Source organism: Periplaneta americana, chromosome 9 (assembly GCF_040183065.1).
Source record: "Periplaneta americana isolate PAMFEO1 chromosome 9, P.americana_PAMFEO1_priV1, whole genome shotgun sequence".
Classification (NCBI taxonomy): Eukaryota; Metazoa; Arthropoda; class Insecta; order Blattodea; family Blattidae; genus Periplaneta; species Periplaneta americana.
Window position 1 is genome coordinate 177,655,929 of NC_091125.1, and position 18,678 is coordinate 177,674,606.

At 38.7% G+C, this 18,678-nt stretch overlaps 1 protein-coding gene across 1 annotated transcript in view; it reads left to right on the top strand.

Annotated features, from left to right (window-relative positions):
- Positions 1-17,586: 17,586 nt before the first annotated feature.
- The window catches only part of Root (ciliary rootlet coiled-coil, rootletin), an 88,417-nt gene continuing 87,325 nt past the window's right edge, over positions 17,587-18,678 (top strand). Inside the window, exon 1 of the mRNA XM_069836550.1 lies at positions 17,587-17,678. Coding sequence (XP_069692651.1) covers positions 17,625-17,678 — 54 coding nt within the window. The 5' untranslated portion in view covers positions 17,587-17,624. The remainder of the gene's footprint in view (positions 17,679-18,678) is intronic.

The window sequence follows — 18,678 nt, forward strand, 5'->3', positions numbered from 1 at the left end:
TGGTAGATCTATTGATAGCACAAAGTTATGCTGTGGACGTGTATCACGGTTGTGGTTGGATGATAACCAGGTAAACAGCTGTGGAATTATTTAGAATCTGATACTGCAAACAGAATGAATGAACTGAAGTCTCTCTCGTAAATGAAGCCAAGATAATTGTGAGACATGATCATAGCGACGGCTGTTGAAAATGAAACGCACACAAGCGTTATGAACATGCTGAAGTCTCAATAACAATTGAACACTATATAAAACGTTGCAATAGTCAAAGTACAGTAAGTTATCACCAGGGTCTGAACCAAAATCTGTTTCAGTTTAGAACGAAAGAAGTTTTTCAGCCTTTTCAGTGAATGAAAGATTGAGAAAGTTTTTCTTACATACATATTTTACTTCTAAATTTCAGCTGATATTTGAGTCGAAATGAAAACCAAAGATTTTAACTGTAGTAGGCTACTGAATGGTATTAGAGTATTGTTTAGAATCACTGGGGAAAATGCATTAATGCTGATGAAGAACAGTAATCTTTGAATTACTTGCGTTTTACCTGGATTAAGAGTTAGCCCGCATTTTCTAGCCCAGCTACTGATTGACATGAGATCATCATTGAATTTTGATAGGCTATCATTAAGTGAGTTAGGTCGTGAACGTATAATCTGAAGATCATCTGCATAGAGATGGTGCTGGCAATGTTTAAGGGCTGTAGAGATGTTATTAATGTAAACAGCGAAAAGTAGAGGTCCTAGTACACATCCTTGAGGAGTATCCAACTTCACGTCTCGCCATGAAGAAAACCGATTATTGTATGACACACATTGATGACGGACGCCAAGGTACGATTCCATACACATGATAGCCGCATCTGACAAATGCAATATTTTCAGCTTTGCAGTAAGAATATCAATGTCGACAGTCTCAAATGCTCGAGAGAAGTCCAGTAGTGATAGTACACTCACTTCGCGTCAGTCCATAGCTTCACGAACATCCTTGAGTGACCGCAAGTAGGGCAGTGAAGGTGCTATGATTTTGTATGAAACCAGATTGGAGTGGGTTAAGGAGATTATGCGTGTCCAGATAGTTGGTGAGCTGCTGGTAGTTTATACCTTCTAGTACTTTTGATAATGTCGGAAGAATACTGATTGGCTTGTATTCGGTAGAGGTGTTAGGCTGGTGACTTTTGGGAGAGAAGAGCATAATTCCATTGCACAGAGAAGGAGGATGTGATAAGAGAAGCATTTTAAATGCTGCATTGGCTACATTACAGATTTTATTTGATTTCCAATGCCACTTCTACGTTGTTTCTAAGGCAACAGACCGCTCTGATGTGTTATGATAATCATCATCACACTGGAATGCGCGAAGATACGTGCCAGACGGCAGATTGTTTACAACGTCTGATTGAAGTTCAGAAATCCGATCAAATTCCACATATTTCAAGAGTTCAGCAGAAAGCCTACTCTGAGATTATCGAGGCCGACGGAATTAACCGGAGAATGATGTGCCAGTTCTTTGTGTCTTACGCGGAAGTGGGTAGGCTTTGTATTCTGAGTCCCGGACTTCGATATTGCACATCGGAACTCTTAGAGTGCAGAAGAAATGTTGTATAATTCATTACGAGACGTCCCCACTGGTAGCTACACGTTCCTCTGAACCGAAGGTACGCCGATACAGTTCTGATCGAGGACGGTTGATCTTTAGTTGGAAGAATTTCTATCTGCGCGTTCTATCCAATATGAACGTTAATGCTTTCTTTACTTATAATGATAATATCAACGTAACAGTTAGGGAGACCCATGACGAAGAAACGTGGAAACACCTGATTTGTAATTATGGGCAGCTAGAGCCGTTTACAGCACGAGTAGCCACCGAGAAATACACAAATTGTAAGTTAAGCTGACACAAATTAGGAAGAACCAAGAAAATGGTCGACATTACAAACTAATCAACCATATTTTGATATTTTCTAGACATGAAGGGTGCTATTCATATACATTTCGAAGCACGCGCTACGAGCGTACTAAGCTAGCTCCGGCTATCCACTGATTACTTGTACAGAATTCAAATCATATCCCATCGCGAATACTGGTTTATGAATACGAAAAACGCTGATCAACCATCGGAAGCCCGCGCTAAAAATGTCTATGAATACGGCCCCTTGAAATTAAGCGAGGAACGTATATGTTGAGGTTTGAGAGAACGAACGTATTAATAAAAAAAAAAACACTCCGCAAGTTGTAGAGGAACTATGGATCTTAGTACAAATTAAATCGGGAACTACAACAAGCTCTTATGGCTCACATGTTAAAATAAGTAAATCAGTGAGGATGGCAGAGAAAGTTTGTTTTTTCGTCATTTACCAGGTCATACATATAATGTTAACAACACGCACTATCCTTTTATTGTCAGTTGTTCACTGCAGCTATAGAATGTTAGGGTTTGGTATTGTTGCGGTTCCCCGGAGACGAGGCATGGGGCGTCGCGACGTGAGCCCGCTGGTGCAGGCGCTGAGGACCTTCCTGCTGGGCCGCGAGTACACGCCGGCCCTCCGCTACGCGGCCCGCATGTCGCCCAGGACGCAGCCGCCCCCGCACCTGCCGGTCGGCCCCTCGCACAAGATGGCGCGCAATTACTACTACACGCGCGACCCGCGGCGGCCCTGGCTGCCGCCCAGGGACGCCCGCCGACTCCTATCCACGCCGGGCCGGCCCTGGTGGTGGGACGCGCCCTTGCAGGAGGAAGACTAGTGTGGCCGTCGTGTGGAGACAAATTACTGTTCAAGAATAAGCTACCCTCAATGTAAATGAAACATCTTGCATTAAACGTTATAAGAACACACTGCGGATTGTGCGTTTGACTGACACTTTACGTTGATTCCATCCCTATCTGATAAACGAGTCAGACCCTATACTGACTCATTTTATATTTATAAACTCTATGAAGGCACAACATTGAGGAACTGTATGAATCTCCAATAGACCTCCGCGCTCTCATGAAAACGACCGACCGAAGCTCACCAGTCAGTCTTCGGTTGTGAAGAAGGCAGCCAGGTAATGATTCGCAGTCGAGTATTTATAACCGATCCATTGAGGCGTTTACTCGGTCGGTCGCGAGCGGTCGAGTTGTTGCACTACAATTATATCACCTTTTAACGCCTGATACTCAAAAGAGCCTACCTGAGGAGGTTACCATTTTGTTTTTAGTTCTTATTGCACGAAAAGCAGAGTATTTGAACATTTAAATAAGGGAACTTAGACCTGTCTTCGGACAGTTGACAAAACAAACAATCTTTAAACGATAGCCTACAATTCGTTAAATGAAATAATGCTTTATATTACCAGTAATTTTTCCAACGCCTTCTTGTCTAACTCATATCAGAAATGAAAGTGTTTACTGTAGCTTAGTAAATATTTCACTGCATAAAAAACAGACATTTTGTGATGTTCCAAATTTCTTCAAAAGCAGACATCATAATCTTTTTCAATCATAGTATTTAATAAATAAACGAGGGGCTGGCATATGGACGAGTGGGGTTGCCTGCTCGAAACCTGGGTACGCAGCGAATCTTAGTAGGCTACATAGCAGGTGCGCCTAGCTTGAGAGTTAGCGCAACAGTTCATAAAAGGTCGCAGTGCTGGGTCATAGTTGCCCTTTCCGAAAATTACATTCCAGTAAACGCGGCAGCAAGTATGCAGCAACCGATCGCGCGTAGGCCTTCTGTCATGATCCGCGATCGGTTGTTTTATTGGAATGCATACCTCCAGTCGCCAAGCAACGCAGTCACAGCAAATTTCTTAATGGCTGTCCAAAGTTTGTATGTAGCACAGTGTCTCAAATTCCGTTGCAAACATTCTAACAACTTTGTAAGTCCTTGACTGTCCTCAAATTTTAAATTATTCAGCCTTGCGCATCTACATCTCCGCACTTTCTTCCATTTCTCTCCATTAACTTCACTTGTTACCCTCAGCATCTGAACATCTGCTTGCAGGCACGTCAAGTAAGTGACTTGTGCCCCTCAATGTGAACGAACGTATCTTTCAGAAAACTACGGCGTAGCGTTTAGCGCAAGTGGCATCAGGATTCGATAGTGAGATCCAGCCATGCGTGATAATTTAACCTCCAAATGCATTTTCTTATAAATGAATTTGTATGAACACTTTAATATGTTATTCTTGCAAACAAAACTTTGCATTTTAAAATCCATTATATTTTAAACAAGTTTATTGACTCAGGTTTTAACTATGAAGCAATTAGACCGGGTGCACACAGAATCAGACACGGTCTGCTCGTGACAAATGATTTGGCGACCCTTTAGCTTCAATTTCATCTTCGGAACAAAAAAAAAAAAGTCGCAGAAGGCCAAATCTGGTGAATACGGGGGGCGAAGAACGACGACCATCTTGTTAGGGATGCAAACTGGTGTGTTGCGAGCGCTCTGTGAGCTGGCGCATTGCCGTCATGGAGCATCCATTTGTTCTCTGTCCAGAGTTGTCGTCGTTCATGTTCAAAATGGACGTGAGGATCATGATGCACAATGTTTCGAATTTTTGCGACATTTTCTGCATGTTGCACTGTATGGTCGACCTGGCATCTCGTCGTCCTCCAGCGATCTTCTGCCATTTCAGAGATGCGAATGCCACTCAAAACACCTCGCCCGACTCTGCTTCATCCCCGCAGGCTTGCTTCAGCATTCCATGGGTTTCGGTTACCAGTTTCCCGAAGAATTTGATGTCGACTCTCTGCTCCAGTTTCAAGTCCGCAAATACGCGGGTGCACGTGCTAACAAAACCTTGTGTAACACAGTTCTCAATGAAGATAGCGCTTTGAAACTTAGTGTCGTGTCTCTTCAAGGTCGTCTAGTTTTTCATTTCATTTATTATATTCCATAGATCTTACATTAGCAATGAAGCTTTAAGACGTGGAACAGTCAAAATTTTACAAGATTACAATTACAATTTTTTACAATTTCAATTCCAATTTTTTGGTGAGATGTAGTGAGATGAGATGAGGCCGAGGACTCGCCATAGACCTCTCGGCATCAATCCCCCGGTTGGGAAAAACCTCGGAAGAAACCAACCAATCAGACCAAACGGAGGATAGTGTCACTGCTGCGCGCGCGTAACAATCACATGATCCCTTCGCCCACAGCACCTTCGGAATATAATGATCACACATAGTAGTGAACGGTCTACTAATATGCCCAAAGATCCTACAACGCGGTATGGCCATAGATGTTACAGCGTGTGTATATAAACTTGACAGAAATAAGAAAGTAGGGAATTGTTGTAATCATGAATTCAGGAAAAATCAATATGCATTGTAAAGCTGGAAACATATTATAATTTATAATACATAAATATGGAACTGATTTCTCTAAAAATAAGTTTCCGTTACTTCGAATTTTGGATAATTGGAACTTATTTCAGATTTTTTCTTGGCCTTCGCTGTAATATAATATTTAAGAATTCCAAATACAGATCGTGATGCTGACTGCAGATATTCCACTGTTCAATGATCTGCTGCGGTTCTCCGGGAGAGCAATGGACTCACCTGCGAAAGAAAGCGGTTGTACAACACGGTATTGATTGTGCCAGCACGTGCACGGGCACCTCGTGCGCCCGATTGGGGAGAGCCCCCCTCGGGTGTGATATCCAGTTCTGGCGGTCAATCAGCAGCCTCAGGACCATGGCTCTCGCCTCGCACCGCAGCACCAGGTAACATCCCGGAGGGCGGCATGAGGTGAGTCAGGGACTCGAACCCACTACAGTCACTTCCACGCGGAATCAATACCCTTAACGAAGTGTCTCGTTTTCTTTTGTTGGCTCCATGGCGTCCCGGAAGAAAGGACATAGTTCTTGGGAATGACATTGCCTAATAGTTGGAAATTCAGTAACTTACTGGTCTACGTGACAAGAGGCACAATTCTCAATTGACTTGAACATAGATCTCAACAAATAGAAATATCGTATTATGTCATTAGCTTGTAACTTTCTGCCTGATGTCAAGGTGGTACGTTTCAATTATGCGTTTGCACCATTTCAGCTCCTTTGTCAAATTGGTAATCATATTACCACGTGTAGTTACCATCAGCCATCGTGTCATACAACTCTCTTGCCATTGGATTCGTATTATAATATGCACGCAAATAAGAAGATGAACATCCATATTCTGCAACGCACATAAAAATCATTCTCTACAATCTGAAAATTAAAACGTATGACACTGCTCATACAGTTTAAGTAGATATTTTATACATAGACAATTAAGTTTTCTCAAGTTTCCATAAAATAGCTGTTTGTATATTGCAATCATTCCTAATTTATGGACATTTAAAACTGACATGCAGGCCTAATACACTTCATCGCTGCTGAGCCTAGCTAGGTGCATGACTAGGGCTAGGATAGTTATGTAATAACAACTTTTTTCCGTTTGATTAAAACGTAATATATGCACTAAACAATGTTTTCCCGTTCAGAAAATGTAATTTTTATAATGCATACAGTATTTTGCTATTATTGGATTTTTTCATAATTGCATAATATGTCAAGCATGTCATTATCATGATATATATTTTGCGATGTTCATAGAAAAATGTTTTAAAATATTATTTATTAAATTATTATTAATAATAATATTTAAACAAAATGTTTAGTAGTTAAGGTAGGGGGAAAATTTATAGTGTTAAGTTGCACACATTGCGAGTTTCACAGAAAAATGTTTTAAAATATTAATTATTATTTACTAATTTATTACTAAGTAATAAATAATGGAAATAATAAATAATAATTAAGCATAAAAAATTTTGTTTTCAGTACTCTGTTTCAGTTAAGAATTTCTATTGTCGGACATTGAAGAAACAGAAACCGCGCCAATAACGTGTGTTTGTAGCTGAACGTTGTTTTCCTCAGTACAAATGATTTTTTGAAGCCATCTGAGTTTTCAAACTTTAGAATGATGACTGTTATACACGAATTAAGTTGCCTTTGACCTACCACAGTAGCAAATCAAGTCCATTAGCTCAGATAAGTTTATACTTCTGGTATTTTGTTAACCTTAGATTTTCAGTGACAGAAATAATGATGACCAAGAACGTAATTCCGATTTTCTTCAATATTTAATAATCTTTGGGAAGTTTAGGATAGTACATATTTTCTGAGTTGTTAATGCATATAGGCCTATCCCTGTTTTAACTCGCATAATTACACACATATTTTTTATAGGTACCTATCCGAGCTCTATTCATGACGAAATGTAATATAACAATTCATTTCTCAATGTATACACTGGCAGTTCATTCAATTTCATCTTGTGCAAAATAATAATAATAATAATAATAATAATAATAATAATAATAATAATAATAATAATAATAATAATAATCGTGCCACTACTCGTTTTCCAATTCATCGCCATTTTATAATCTTATTTAAAATAAAAGCCTAGAAATGACTTAGCCTACTAAAATTATTGTTTTTTGTGTGCACCATTTCCGCATAAATTGTCTTAGAATATTATATTGGTAATCCGACCAATAGTTGATAAGAAATATCGAATAGTTATAAAAACTCACAGATAGACAGACCGCATACTCGAAGCCAGTCATGCTGAAAAGTGTAGGCCTATTTTCGCGAAAATCTCAAAATTGATTTTTATTTAATATAGCAATACTCATTAAATGAAAGTAAAAATCATAGAACATTAGTAAAATGTACGTACGTACACGCTATTTGTATTATAGGCTACTGGTCACAGACACTGTGGAGAGATCTTGTTGTTACTCAGACGTTTCGTAACTGTTTATGCCAGCCGTGGCGAAAATGCGACTCACGAGCACATTGTGGCTCGCAAGGATAACTGTGCATTTCCTTTGCTTCCTACCTTTCCCAATCCCCACCCTCTCACTCATTGGAGTCAAACTCCGTTCCATTTGTATTTGTCTCTGACCTGCGAGTAGCGTATCGTCGCAATGTCTCTCTCGAAACCATGTATCTCTACAAAAACGAAAGTTTCAAGTAGGATGGGAGGACGCATTTTTTGCTGTCAATATGATGAGAATATTAAATGTATGATTTGTTCACAAGTATTACGAGGAAAACGATTGTATAACATAAAACGGCATTATAAGTTACTACATGTTACTGATGAAACATTAAAAGGTTAAGTGTTGTTATCATCATCATCATCATCATCATCATCATCATCTCTGTACGTCGATCCTTTTTCACCAGATGTACGAATAATGCGGTTAGATCTTCAATTTAAACTCACAGATTTACAATATGATGTTAAATGAAAGCTAGATGTAAGGACTTGACAAATGTTGAACTTTTCAAATCTTTGCCAAAAAATAAATATCCGGACCTTCGTTCTTTCGCTTGTTCTTTTGAAGCCATGTCGCTACAACTCACGTTTATGAAAAATTATTTTCAACAATGAAAAATAGTAAAAACCAAATTTAGATCACCACTGACAGACAAATACATTCGTGATCAACTACGACTGGCAGTGTGACATAATTCCTGATTTTGAAACTCTGTCGCAGAGACATTCTGAAGACAATTAATTTTAGGTCGTGATATTGTGTCCTATGTTTTCTTGTTCATTCCTTTCTTCGTTACACGTACTAAACATTAGTTTGTAGCCTTGTACTGTATAAAATTTTATCTAAGTGCTTGACGTAAGGAAAATGAAAAACCGTTAATAAGTCAGACAGTTGCTTCACTTCCCCTTCGGATGTCCGCCTCCCTCCATAGGTGCTATGCACGTTGCAGGTTACACAGTGGCTCGGCGCACGATCGCATTTTCGCCATTTATGCAATGGAGTAGTCGAACGTTTCGATCGTGAGGAGGACGCTGTAAATGTTCAGAGAGATCCGAAACAATGAAATAGGCTGCAGAGCTGAACTCGATCATTATCTTGGCTAACAAAATCGTGTTACTCCGTCACGGCATCGAAGCCGACTGCTGGACCATCAACTTGATGTAGCCTACGCATTCGAATAGGCTACGAGACTGCAAATTATTTTCTTTGCGTCCCACGTGAGTTAATTCACACTTGGTATAGCTATTAAGCTACTTTCTTGTCTTAACAACAACTATTTTCAAACTGCATTTTACTAATTAAAGGATTAAACTTATTAAATCCGCTTCAGCAACAAACACGCATACCGGTGCTAATTTTAAAGTTAGTCTACGGAAAGAGTAATAAAGTTTTAAACTTCTTGCATTGTTCTTGAAACCTACTTAAAAATACTCCATTCGACAACAATCATTGTAACTACCTGTTGATATGCATTATGTAACGCCCGTCCTCAAGTGCAGCGTACGCGCGGAACTGTTATAAAATGCCTTGTGTGCAATCCAAGCTCCGTGCACAGGCAAACATGTTCTGGAAACGGGATTTTAACACAAAAAGTATGCTGACATATTTTCAATCCATGGAAATAATAGATGGTTTTCGATACACTGACAATAATAATAATAATAATAATAATAATAATAATAATAATAATAATAATAATAATAATAATAATATTATTATTATTTTTATTATTATTCATTATCACAACATAAATTTCCGTATAAAAAACAACCAATGACGTAGCTATTAACTTCCTTGTCCTTTATTTCATTCCCACCTCCTCATCTGCACCACCACTGCTGAAGAGAATCAGCGCAACTCTTCTTTTATTTCCTTCAATCCTCTGTTCTTCCTTTAGATTACAGCAAGTATGAAAGCAAAAGTAACTGGTGAACTGAGAAAGAAAACAAAACAACGGACAAAAATGTCGTAATACGAGGCTTCATGGAAGCAAATTTATTCTTCACCGTCCGATTCTACAATGTTATCTATTTTATAGAACAATAAAATACCTACATCGATTTTTATAGTGTTTTATCATACTCGTACCTCTACATTCAGATTATATTGGCACGAAACTTGATCCTGGATTGTTGTAATGTATCTTCTGTTAAACATGCGAAGTAAGAAATCGGCGACCAGTTGCCATATAATATATACGTTCTGTTAAGATTTTCCGTGAAATCTCTTAATTTAACTGAATCTAGGGTTGTCAGATTTCGGATTTATTTCTAACTTCTCAATGCTGCAGCTCCAATAGATACACAATTGATTTCTGACTTCTCAAATTCCAGGTTTATGCATTCCAAAAAATTGAAAATTTATCCTTTGAAGAGGTGGAAAAAGTCAAATATCTAGGAGAAACAGTAACAAATATAAATGATAATCGGGAGGAAATTAAACGCAGAATAAATATGGGAAATTTGAAAAGCTTTTATCATCCATTCTGCTCTCAAAAAAGCTGAGACTTAGAATTTATAAAACAATTATATTACCTGTTCTTCTGTATGGCTGTGAAACTTGGGCTCTCACTTTGACAGAGGAGCAGAGGTTAAGGGTGTTTGAGAATAAGATGCTTAGAAAAAATATTTGGGACTAAGAGGGATGAAGTTACAGGAGAATGGAGAAAGTTACATAACGCAGGACTGCACGCATTTTATTCTTCACTTGACATAATTAGGAACATTAAATCCAGACGTTTGAGATGGGCAGGGCATGTAGCACGTATGGGGGAATCCAGAAATGCATGTAGAGTGTTAGTTGGGAGGCCGGAGGGGAAAAGACCTTTGGGGAGGCCGAGACGTAGATGGGAAGATAATATTAAAATGGATTTGAGGGATGTAGGATATGATGGTAGAGATTGGATTAAACTTGCTGAGGATAGGGATCGATGGTGGGTTTACGTGAGGGCGGCAATGAACCTCCGGATTCATAAGCCATAAGTAAGTAAGTAATGGCTCCGTTATTGATTATGAGTCTGAGATCTGCTGCGAGTCAACAACTGGCAGAACACTGAAACGAAAGCCGTCCAGTTAACAAACAATAAAATTCAACACGCAGTACTAATAACTGCATGTAGTGAGTAAAAGCAGAAACGGGTTCTTATATTTTTTTTATTGGGTTATTTTATGACGCTGTATCAACATCTAGGTTATTTAGCGTCTGAATGAAATGAAGATGATAATGCCGGTGAAATGAGTCTGGGGTCCAGCACCGGAAGTTACCCAGCATTTGCTCATATTGGGTTGAGGGAAAACCCCTGAAAAAACCTCAACCAGGTAACTTGCCCCGACCGGGATTCGAACCCGGGCCACCTGATTTCGCGGCCAGACGCGCTGACCGTTACTCCACAGGTATGGACGCTCTTATATTATGAAAGCTGTTTATAACGATTTCCTTTATTGTCCCTAAGGGCCGTATTCATAGACATTTCGCAGCGCGCGCTACGAGCGTACTAAGCTAGCCCCGGCTAGTACAGATTTCAAATCATATCCTATCGCTAACACTAGTTTATGAATACGAAAAACGCTGATCATCCACCGAAAGCCCGCGCTAAAAATGTCTATGAATACGGCCCTAAGAGTTTATTAACTAGCCACAGAATCACATCATATTGCTATTAATTTCAGAGCGAATTTTCACTTAGTTATGCATATACGCCTACTTCAAACATCATTTCACCCAGTTTATGTCATCAGAATGTACAGAAGCTGCAATGAGATTAAATTGATCAGTTCGTGTATCTTAAATTGTTGCGTAATTCAAACAAATATTAGTGTTAAAAATATTTTCCTTCAACAGACATAATAGTTTAAGTTCAGTTTTGCAGAATGTATAACGAACGATAATAATAAGTTGACTTTTGCAGCATTTATAGACTAATCATGCAAACAAACTTCTTCCCTTTAATTAGATATTAAACACGTTTGTTACATAAAATAATTACCTGTCAACAGCGAAAGCATAACTTAAATTTTAAATCTTGAAAAATTTGTATACCGAACTGACCACGAAACTCTGTTAACAAGATGCAACTCTCTGGAAAAATCAAACTGGCAAATGGTGTCGTAAACAACTGTTCTGTGACAGTCAGGCAACTGAAATCCGCATTTCCTTCTCTTCGCCAGTTCGCAAGCCATTGAAAATCCCCATACGTTTCTAAATAGAAACTATTTGTTTAATGGTTTTCTAAACTAAGGAAAGGACTTCAATTTCCGTCGTGGTGTTGCGGCAATACAATCCGAGGCACTTATGTCATTTCTTGCTCTGCTACATTCGCTGTCGCCAGCAGTTTATACGAATCTTTGGAGTCCTTAAAACTTTTGCCTAGAGAAATTTCGTATTTGACGATTAATCCTGCAGACAGATTACGTTTTGCGGTACGTCAGACTTATCTGAGCCCTGCTGATGCTACAGTTATCGTGGGTGGCATTCGTGAATCCAATGGTGACAGGCGGGCCATCCTACCTTAGCCCTCGCAGAGCCAGATTCCATCCCCAAACGAGTACCCGGGGCTTCAAGTCCTTAGAACATATTTCACCACCGGAGACCAGAGACTTCACCTTGGCCTATGTTTAACTATTATAGATGGTAGATGGAATGTGTTGAGGTCTTATTTCGGGGTACTCCCATTTCCCTCTTTTGTAGTACCAGCAACGTGTTTATCCACCATTACGATCAGCTAACGAAAAGAAGCCATGTGCGCCACACCTTCCTCAGTCACAATTTAATTAATCATTGCCTAATAAGAATTGACAGTATAGGCAGATTGCTGACTTATAAGTCATAATTTAACTGGAACGATCTCTAATACAATGAAATACGTTTTCTACAATGAACTGTGTGTTCTGTCTTTAGTAATCCAGTGTGACAAAGAAGGTCGAAGATAGAATGTTATAGGTGGTACATACACAGATCTAGCTGATGAGAAATGAAGAATGACGGGAGCTTGCCAAAAAGATTACCCGAATATAGATTTTGCGCTATGCCTCAGACCCCTATAGATTGCACTTGCAACTGTTTCTTGTACTTAAGTTCTGCTTTCCAATGCCACTTTTCAAAACTCACTGGGGATCTAGAAAGATTCCCTCCTGATGCTATTTTGAGTAAACAGCCCTTCTGTGTAGTCTGGCAAAAGGATTCCAAATAAAAGCATGCTGATGTTGTGGTAAATAGGTTATATTATTTTATGTGCATACTTTTTTTTAATAAAAGTTGACACTGAAGAACTGAATATTAAGAAAATTCGTACAATATCTAGACAGACGGCATTCCAAAAACCATGAGTGCTGAAATGTTTATTTTCGTATTAGATTTTTGGAGAATCACGGTATTTCTTATGTGACCCGTATAATGAAAAATAAGATAGGTTTGAACCCTGAACATCCTTGAATACGAAGAGGCCCTGTCGTTTGTCAGTGTAAGTTTCCGGAAGCAAGGACTGCAAGAAGTTGTCGTTCAATTATCTCACATGCACGGTACCATTCAACAAGGAATGCGAATATTTCGTCCGCGTTTCTTTTTTATTATTATTTCAGTGACAGGTTTACGTCTCTTCCCATTTCCATCTTGTTGTTTCCTAATGTCTTATAATGGTTTATGGCTCCTCGGCCACGCATGTCACCGCCAGTTACCAGGAAGGAGGCCATTCCTATCCCGTGACGCAGACGACATCGAGAACTCGCAAGTTTCCACATCGCCGTGTTTACTTTATTGCTACATTAAACGCGACTAACAAAGGCGTCGGGCATATCTGTCTTGATCTTGTGTTTGCTTGTAGTCCCTGCCAATTGCCTTCGACTTTGAGAAAATTTCGGAAAAAATCCAAAAAAGTAATCAATCCAAGTGGGACTCGAACCCGCGCCGAAACGTTTCTTCAATATTGCAAATTTCATTCCATCAATATCATTTTGTTTTTTTAATTCCACAACAGGGGCCTGACGTAGGTACAGCTTACTTCCCTGCCTCCTGAAGGTTGTGGGACACACAAGTTGCAGCAATTCTCAATCAATTGCAGAATTGATAGCAAAAACCGAGCAAGTGCAACAATTCCAATTTTGAGCATAGTACAGTTCTCTTCACTTCATTTCAAGCGACACCTATTGATATAACAAGTTTCTACAAAACCCGAATTTGTGCATTGGAATGTAGCGTTTGTGCAAAAAGCGGATTAGTCCAATGTCTTTATGGCAAAAGACGGACAAGTCACAGACTTCTCCGCTTCTTGTTAGAAAATATCAAGAAGATGGCATTAGTGTTGTCTTGTTTTGTTTCATCGCAATATTAGCTGTTATTGTTGGTGTTATTGGTTAAATATTTCGTTTTACAAATTAGTGATCATCAAAATGTACCAGATTAAAAAAAAGCAAGTCGTCAGAATGAAGAGAATGTTGAGGTGGCGGAAGGTGACAATAGCAGTGGCTGTGATGAGTGAAAACAGCTATAATAATAGTAATAATGTATAGTTACTGATTGAACATAATTTATTCTGTTATTAGAATAATTATTTTTCGGTACCTTGTGTACCTGACGTGCCAAGAATTTAAAGACTTAAGGACACAAATTTAGAAAGAGAAAAATGTAAACATAACAATATTGTTTTTCTTGTTTAGAAAAACATTCCAACATTAAGGTTTTAGTTTAATAAAACACTTATAAAGTATTCATTTGTATATTGATACAGCTGACAATCTGAATGAAACACGATTTCATATAGGCCTACTTTTTCTCAATTAATGTGTGTACATATAAAATGGATATTTCCAAATATGTACAGTATATATATATATATATAGCCTATAGGCTATGTGTTTCACTATCTCTTTTATATGGTCTTGTATACCAAAGTTGATAGATATATGAGATACTTACATAAAATATGTCAGATTATTTTATTGTATGAGACGTGAAGGACAGTTTTTTATCGTTTTCTGACAAATTAATATTTTGGACTTGTCCGGTTTTTTGCTATAAACCCTCCAATTGGAGGAGGAAACTGAAGTCTCAGAGAAAGTGATACTTGAACCGTGTAGTGGAGATAACATCTTACTCTTCAACTTCTATCTTTTCAACTGAAGTAGTTAAGTAAATGTTTGGTTCTCAGTGATTCGAGACGTATAATTTCCCGTTATTCGTTTACAGGCAATTTGTAGCATCCATGAATTTAACATTAACATTTTGGAGTATTTCTATAGACACGTGTTATTCGTGTCAATGAGGGACACTGCGTCTTATCGCAATATGATGATTTCGTAAAAAAACTTAACATTTAATTGCATACGTCTATCACAATGAATACGTACCGGTAGTCCATAGTTATTAATCTTACTTTCCTTCTAAAGAATTTTGATCTCTATCAAGTCCACACGGTTAGCGCGTCTAGCCGCGAAACCAGGTGGTCCGGGTTCGACTCCCGGTCGGCGCAAGTTACCTGGTTGAGGTTTTTCCGGGGTTTTCCCTCAACCCAATATGAGCAAATGCTGGGTAACTCTCGGTGTTGGACCCTGGACTCATTTCACCGGTATTATCACCTTCATCTCATTCAGACGCTAAATAACCCAAGCTGTTGATAAAGTGTCGTAAAACAACCTACTAAAAAATATGTCAAAGACAACCAAGACCACTATCTGTAAAGCAAGAATACTTCAATAAAATCTTTACATACGACGTAACACTATAGTCTACCAGAAAGACAACCCGCAGTTTGAGTTGCAGAAATGAAAATGTGTGGAGACTGTCTTTGAGTAATACAAATTAAACCGATAATAATATTTTTAAGCTTCAGAGTTACAAAAAGAGTTGTCACATGCATGTCCCAAACATATTTGTGAATTTTTGGTCCGTTCTTCTCTCCCATAGGCCCTAGTTCTGTTGAAATAAAGTAAGTCTGGGCCAACTTTTCGAATTTTAAGAATACCCTTTAATCTAAAACCTTGGGGATTTCAAAAGAAAAGGAGCACATATTTAGGCATTTTACTAATGTAACTTAGATGGTCAAAATAATTGAAGAGTGTGATCCCAAAACGCGTTAAATCCATTTTTATGAAAGGACTGGGCTATTTTTTTTATCCACCGGCCTACGAACTGAGAGAGTTTTCATGTGACATGCACGATAACACAACCTTATAGACAAGAACTGGAGTTGTTTCTGAAGAAAACAAGCTTAAAATCATAAAAATGGCCAAATGGCCTGAGCGAGTTTTGGGAGGGATCATACTGTTCAATCGTTTAAAGATAGTGACGTCACCTCCGTCGACAGTCTGTTGGAGAGTTCGATACGCGGAAGTGATTTATAACAATTTTAACGAGTTCCAATGTCACGTGTGATTTAGTAGCTGGTCTGACGTTGAACATTAGCTTACTATCAACTGCTTGCATTACTATATGCACGGAATTTTTAACGACAGTAAACATTGTTATAAAATGAAAGGTCGATACATTTAAAGACATGAAAACAATAATATCTTCTTGCCCTACAGATTACATAAGCCTTATTGACACATTTTACGCTTGTGGAAACATCTAGTTCCGCCCCTGTCACTGGCCATGTTTTTAACGAAACACGCACCACTACGAATCCCTCGATTGCTTCAACACGACAGCAATAATGGCACCAGTACAGTGTAGTGCCCTGCTACAGCGCGCAGCAGTTCGACAGGAAGAACTTGGCTGTGAGATCGAACTGCGCATGCGCGGATTCTCATGCAGTGCCAGCGTGATCCTTAGCTGGATTTATTTTCGCGTGCACATTCCAGATCAAATCAAGACGTTCCCTTCGTACTCAGGTTATACACCTTACATATACGAACGTTAGGTTTGGTTAGTTTAGGTTTTCATTAACGAAGTCCGCGCATGCGCAGTTTGATCTCATAGCCAAATTCTTCCTGTCGTGAGCCTCATATACAGCGACATGTGTTCCCACAATTTTGATGTAGTTCCACCAGAAATTCCCAAACAAATCTGTGACAACTTCTTCGTACTACAGGCTACCCCTTTTCATGGTGGGCGAAGCTTTTTAGCACCGCAAAACAACACGACCGTTCAAGTTGAAGCAACATTGCCAAGTTGTAAGACTCAGTCGCTGTTAGTGGTGGTAATTTAAATAGTACATGTGTCCAGACAAAATATTGTAGCCACAAAGAAGATGAGACGTATGAACTAAGTAGCGTGGAAAACATTACAGTGAAATATCCACGAAAAGGTACTGCAAAGTAAACAGATAGATGATATGGTAATTTGCTTTCCTGGGATTATATATAGAAAAAGTAAATGTTATACATATCTGTAGAGCGAAATTTTAATCACAATATTATCTCTATATAAGAAAGAAGTTGATTTCTAATGAAGAAGGACTGAACGAATACAGGGAGTGCATCGTGGTGTGATGAGACGCTTTGTGAACCATGTAATGTATTAAATAGCATGTCTTTGTATAATGGATCGAATCCACCTTAATTTTGTTTTTATTATTTAACGACGTTGTATCAACCACGAGCATCCATCTTAAGCTTTTCTTTGAGCAAGTATGTAAGTTGGACAGTTGCTCTCGTTACATTAAGTGGTAGAGCTTGTGAACAGAAAATCCTCTAACCCAGTCCACATCTATCTCCCAATTACTAATTACTCTAAACTATAAAAACAATGTACCAGTTCATGATTTCTTCCAAAGGTTCATAAAAATTTGAAGAATATTACAATAATTTCTGAATAACTCATTTCGTTCTCTTTTCAGGTGTCAGTTAAGGAAGCCCCTTATCTGACAGAAGGGCAGATGGAGAGGAGAAAGCCACCGTTTCTTCGAGTGGCTGGGAAGGGCCGAGCTGAGGTAAATTCCAAGCCCTGCAGTAGCGCATTGTTCTCTTTTCAGCTTTTTTCTTTCTGAGTTATCCAAGTACCTTCAGTCAGATGGCATAAGACAAGTGATCAATAGGACACATAATAGATCTTGGATACGCTCTTTTAACACTTAGTCTACTTTTATAATCACTGGACAAGTAATAACTGCTTTACTATGACTGACGTGGCGTACGTCAATCCCCGAGGCCTCAATGCCCAGGATATATTGATCCTTGAGAAATTCCACGATTGATATACTGACCAATACAGTGCGACGTATTATTGTGACGGACATGTAGCGAATCGATACCCCGTCCTCAGCCTTGCCTCAAAGCTTGCGAGTCAAGGTCGTAGCCATGCCTTTAGAGGCTTCTGCCACAAGCTTCACAATGAACTCTATATACCGGAATGACTGTAAACAGTGAAGTTAATATATGGAAGAATCGGAGTGAACCAAAGTGTTGCGATATATCATTATTACTAGCTTATAAGACTACTGTTACTAGGTATAATAACTCAAATTTTTTGGGTAGGCTAAACCTCTGTTGAACCATCTATAATTTCGAATATTAGAATTCCTGCAAAATGGGACAAAAGTAAACAGGCATGAGACATGTAAAATAAAATAAGAATATTCAATAAATTTATCAGAAGATTTAAATTTAAGCATTCGCCTATTATATCAAAACAGAATCAACCATATTCTTATATGGGTACGAACACAAATGAGGAAAAATATTAACGAAGAATGGCAAACTTTAAAAACAACATTACATCAGACAGCTTCAGAGCCCTGAGGAAAAGGAGAAAGAGGTACAGCAGAAGAGGTCTGTGTGTAAGGAATGGTGAAATAGCAAAACAAGGAAGCATACTTAAATTATACAGCCTAGGCCTACCAGTAACAAAAGCAACAGACATAAACCATATCAATTATGAAAAGCTTTCTGCAGTTCTTAAAAGAGAACTTAAATGGCAGAGTTCGGAGAATT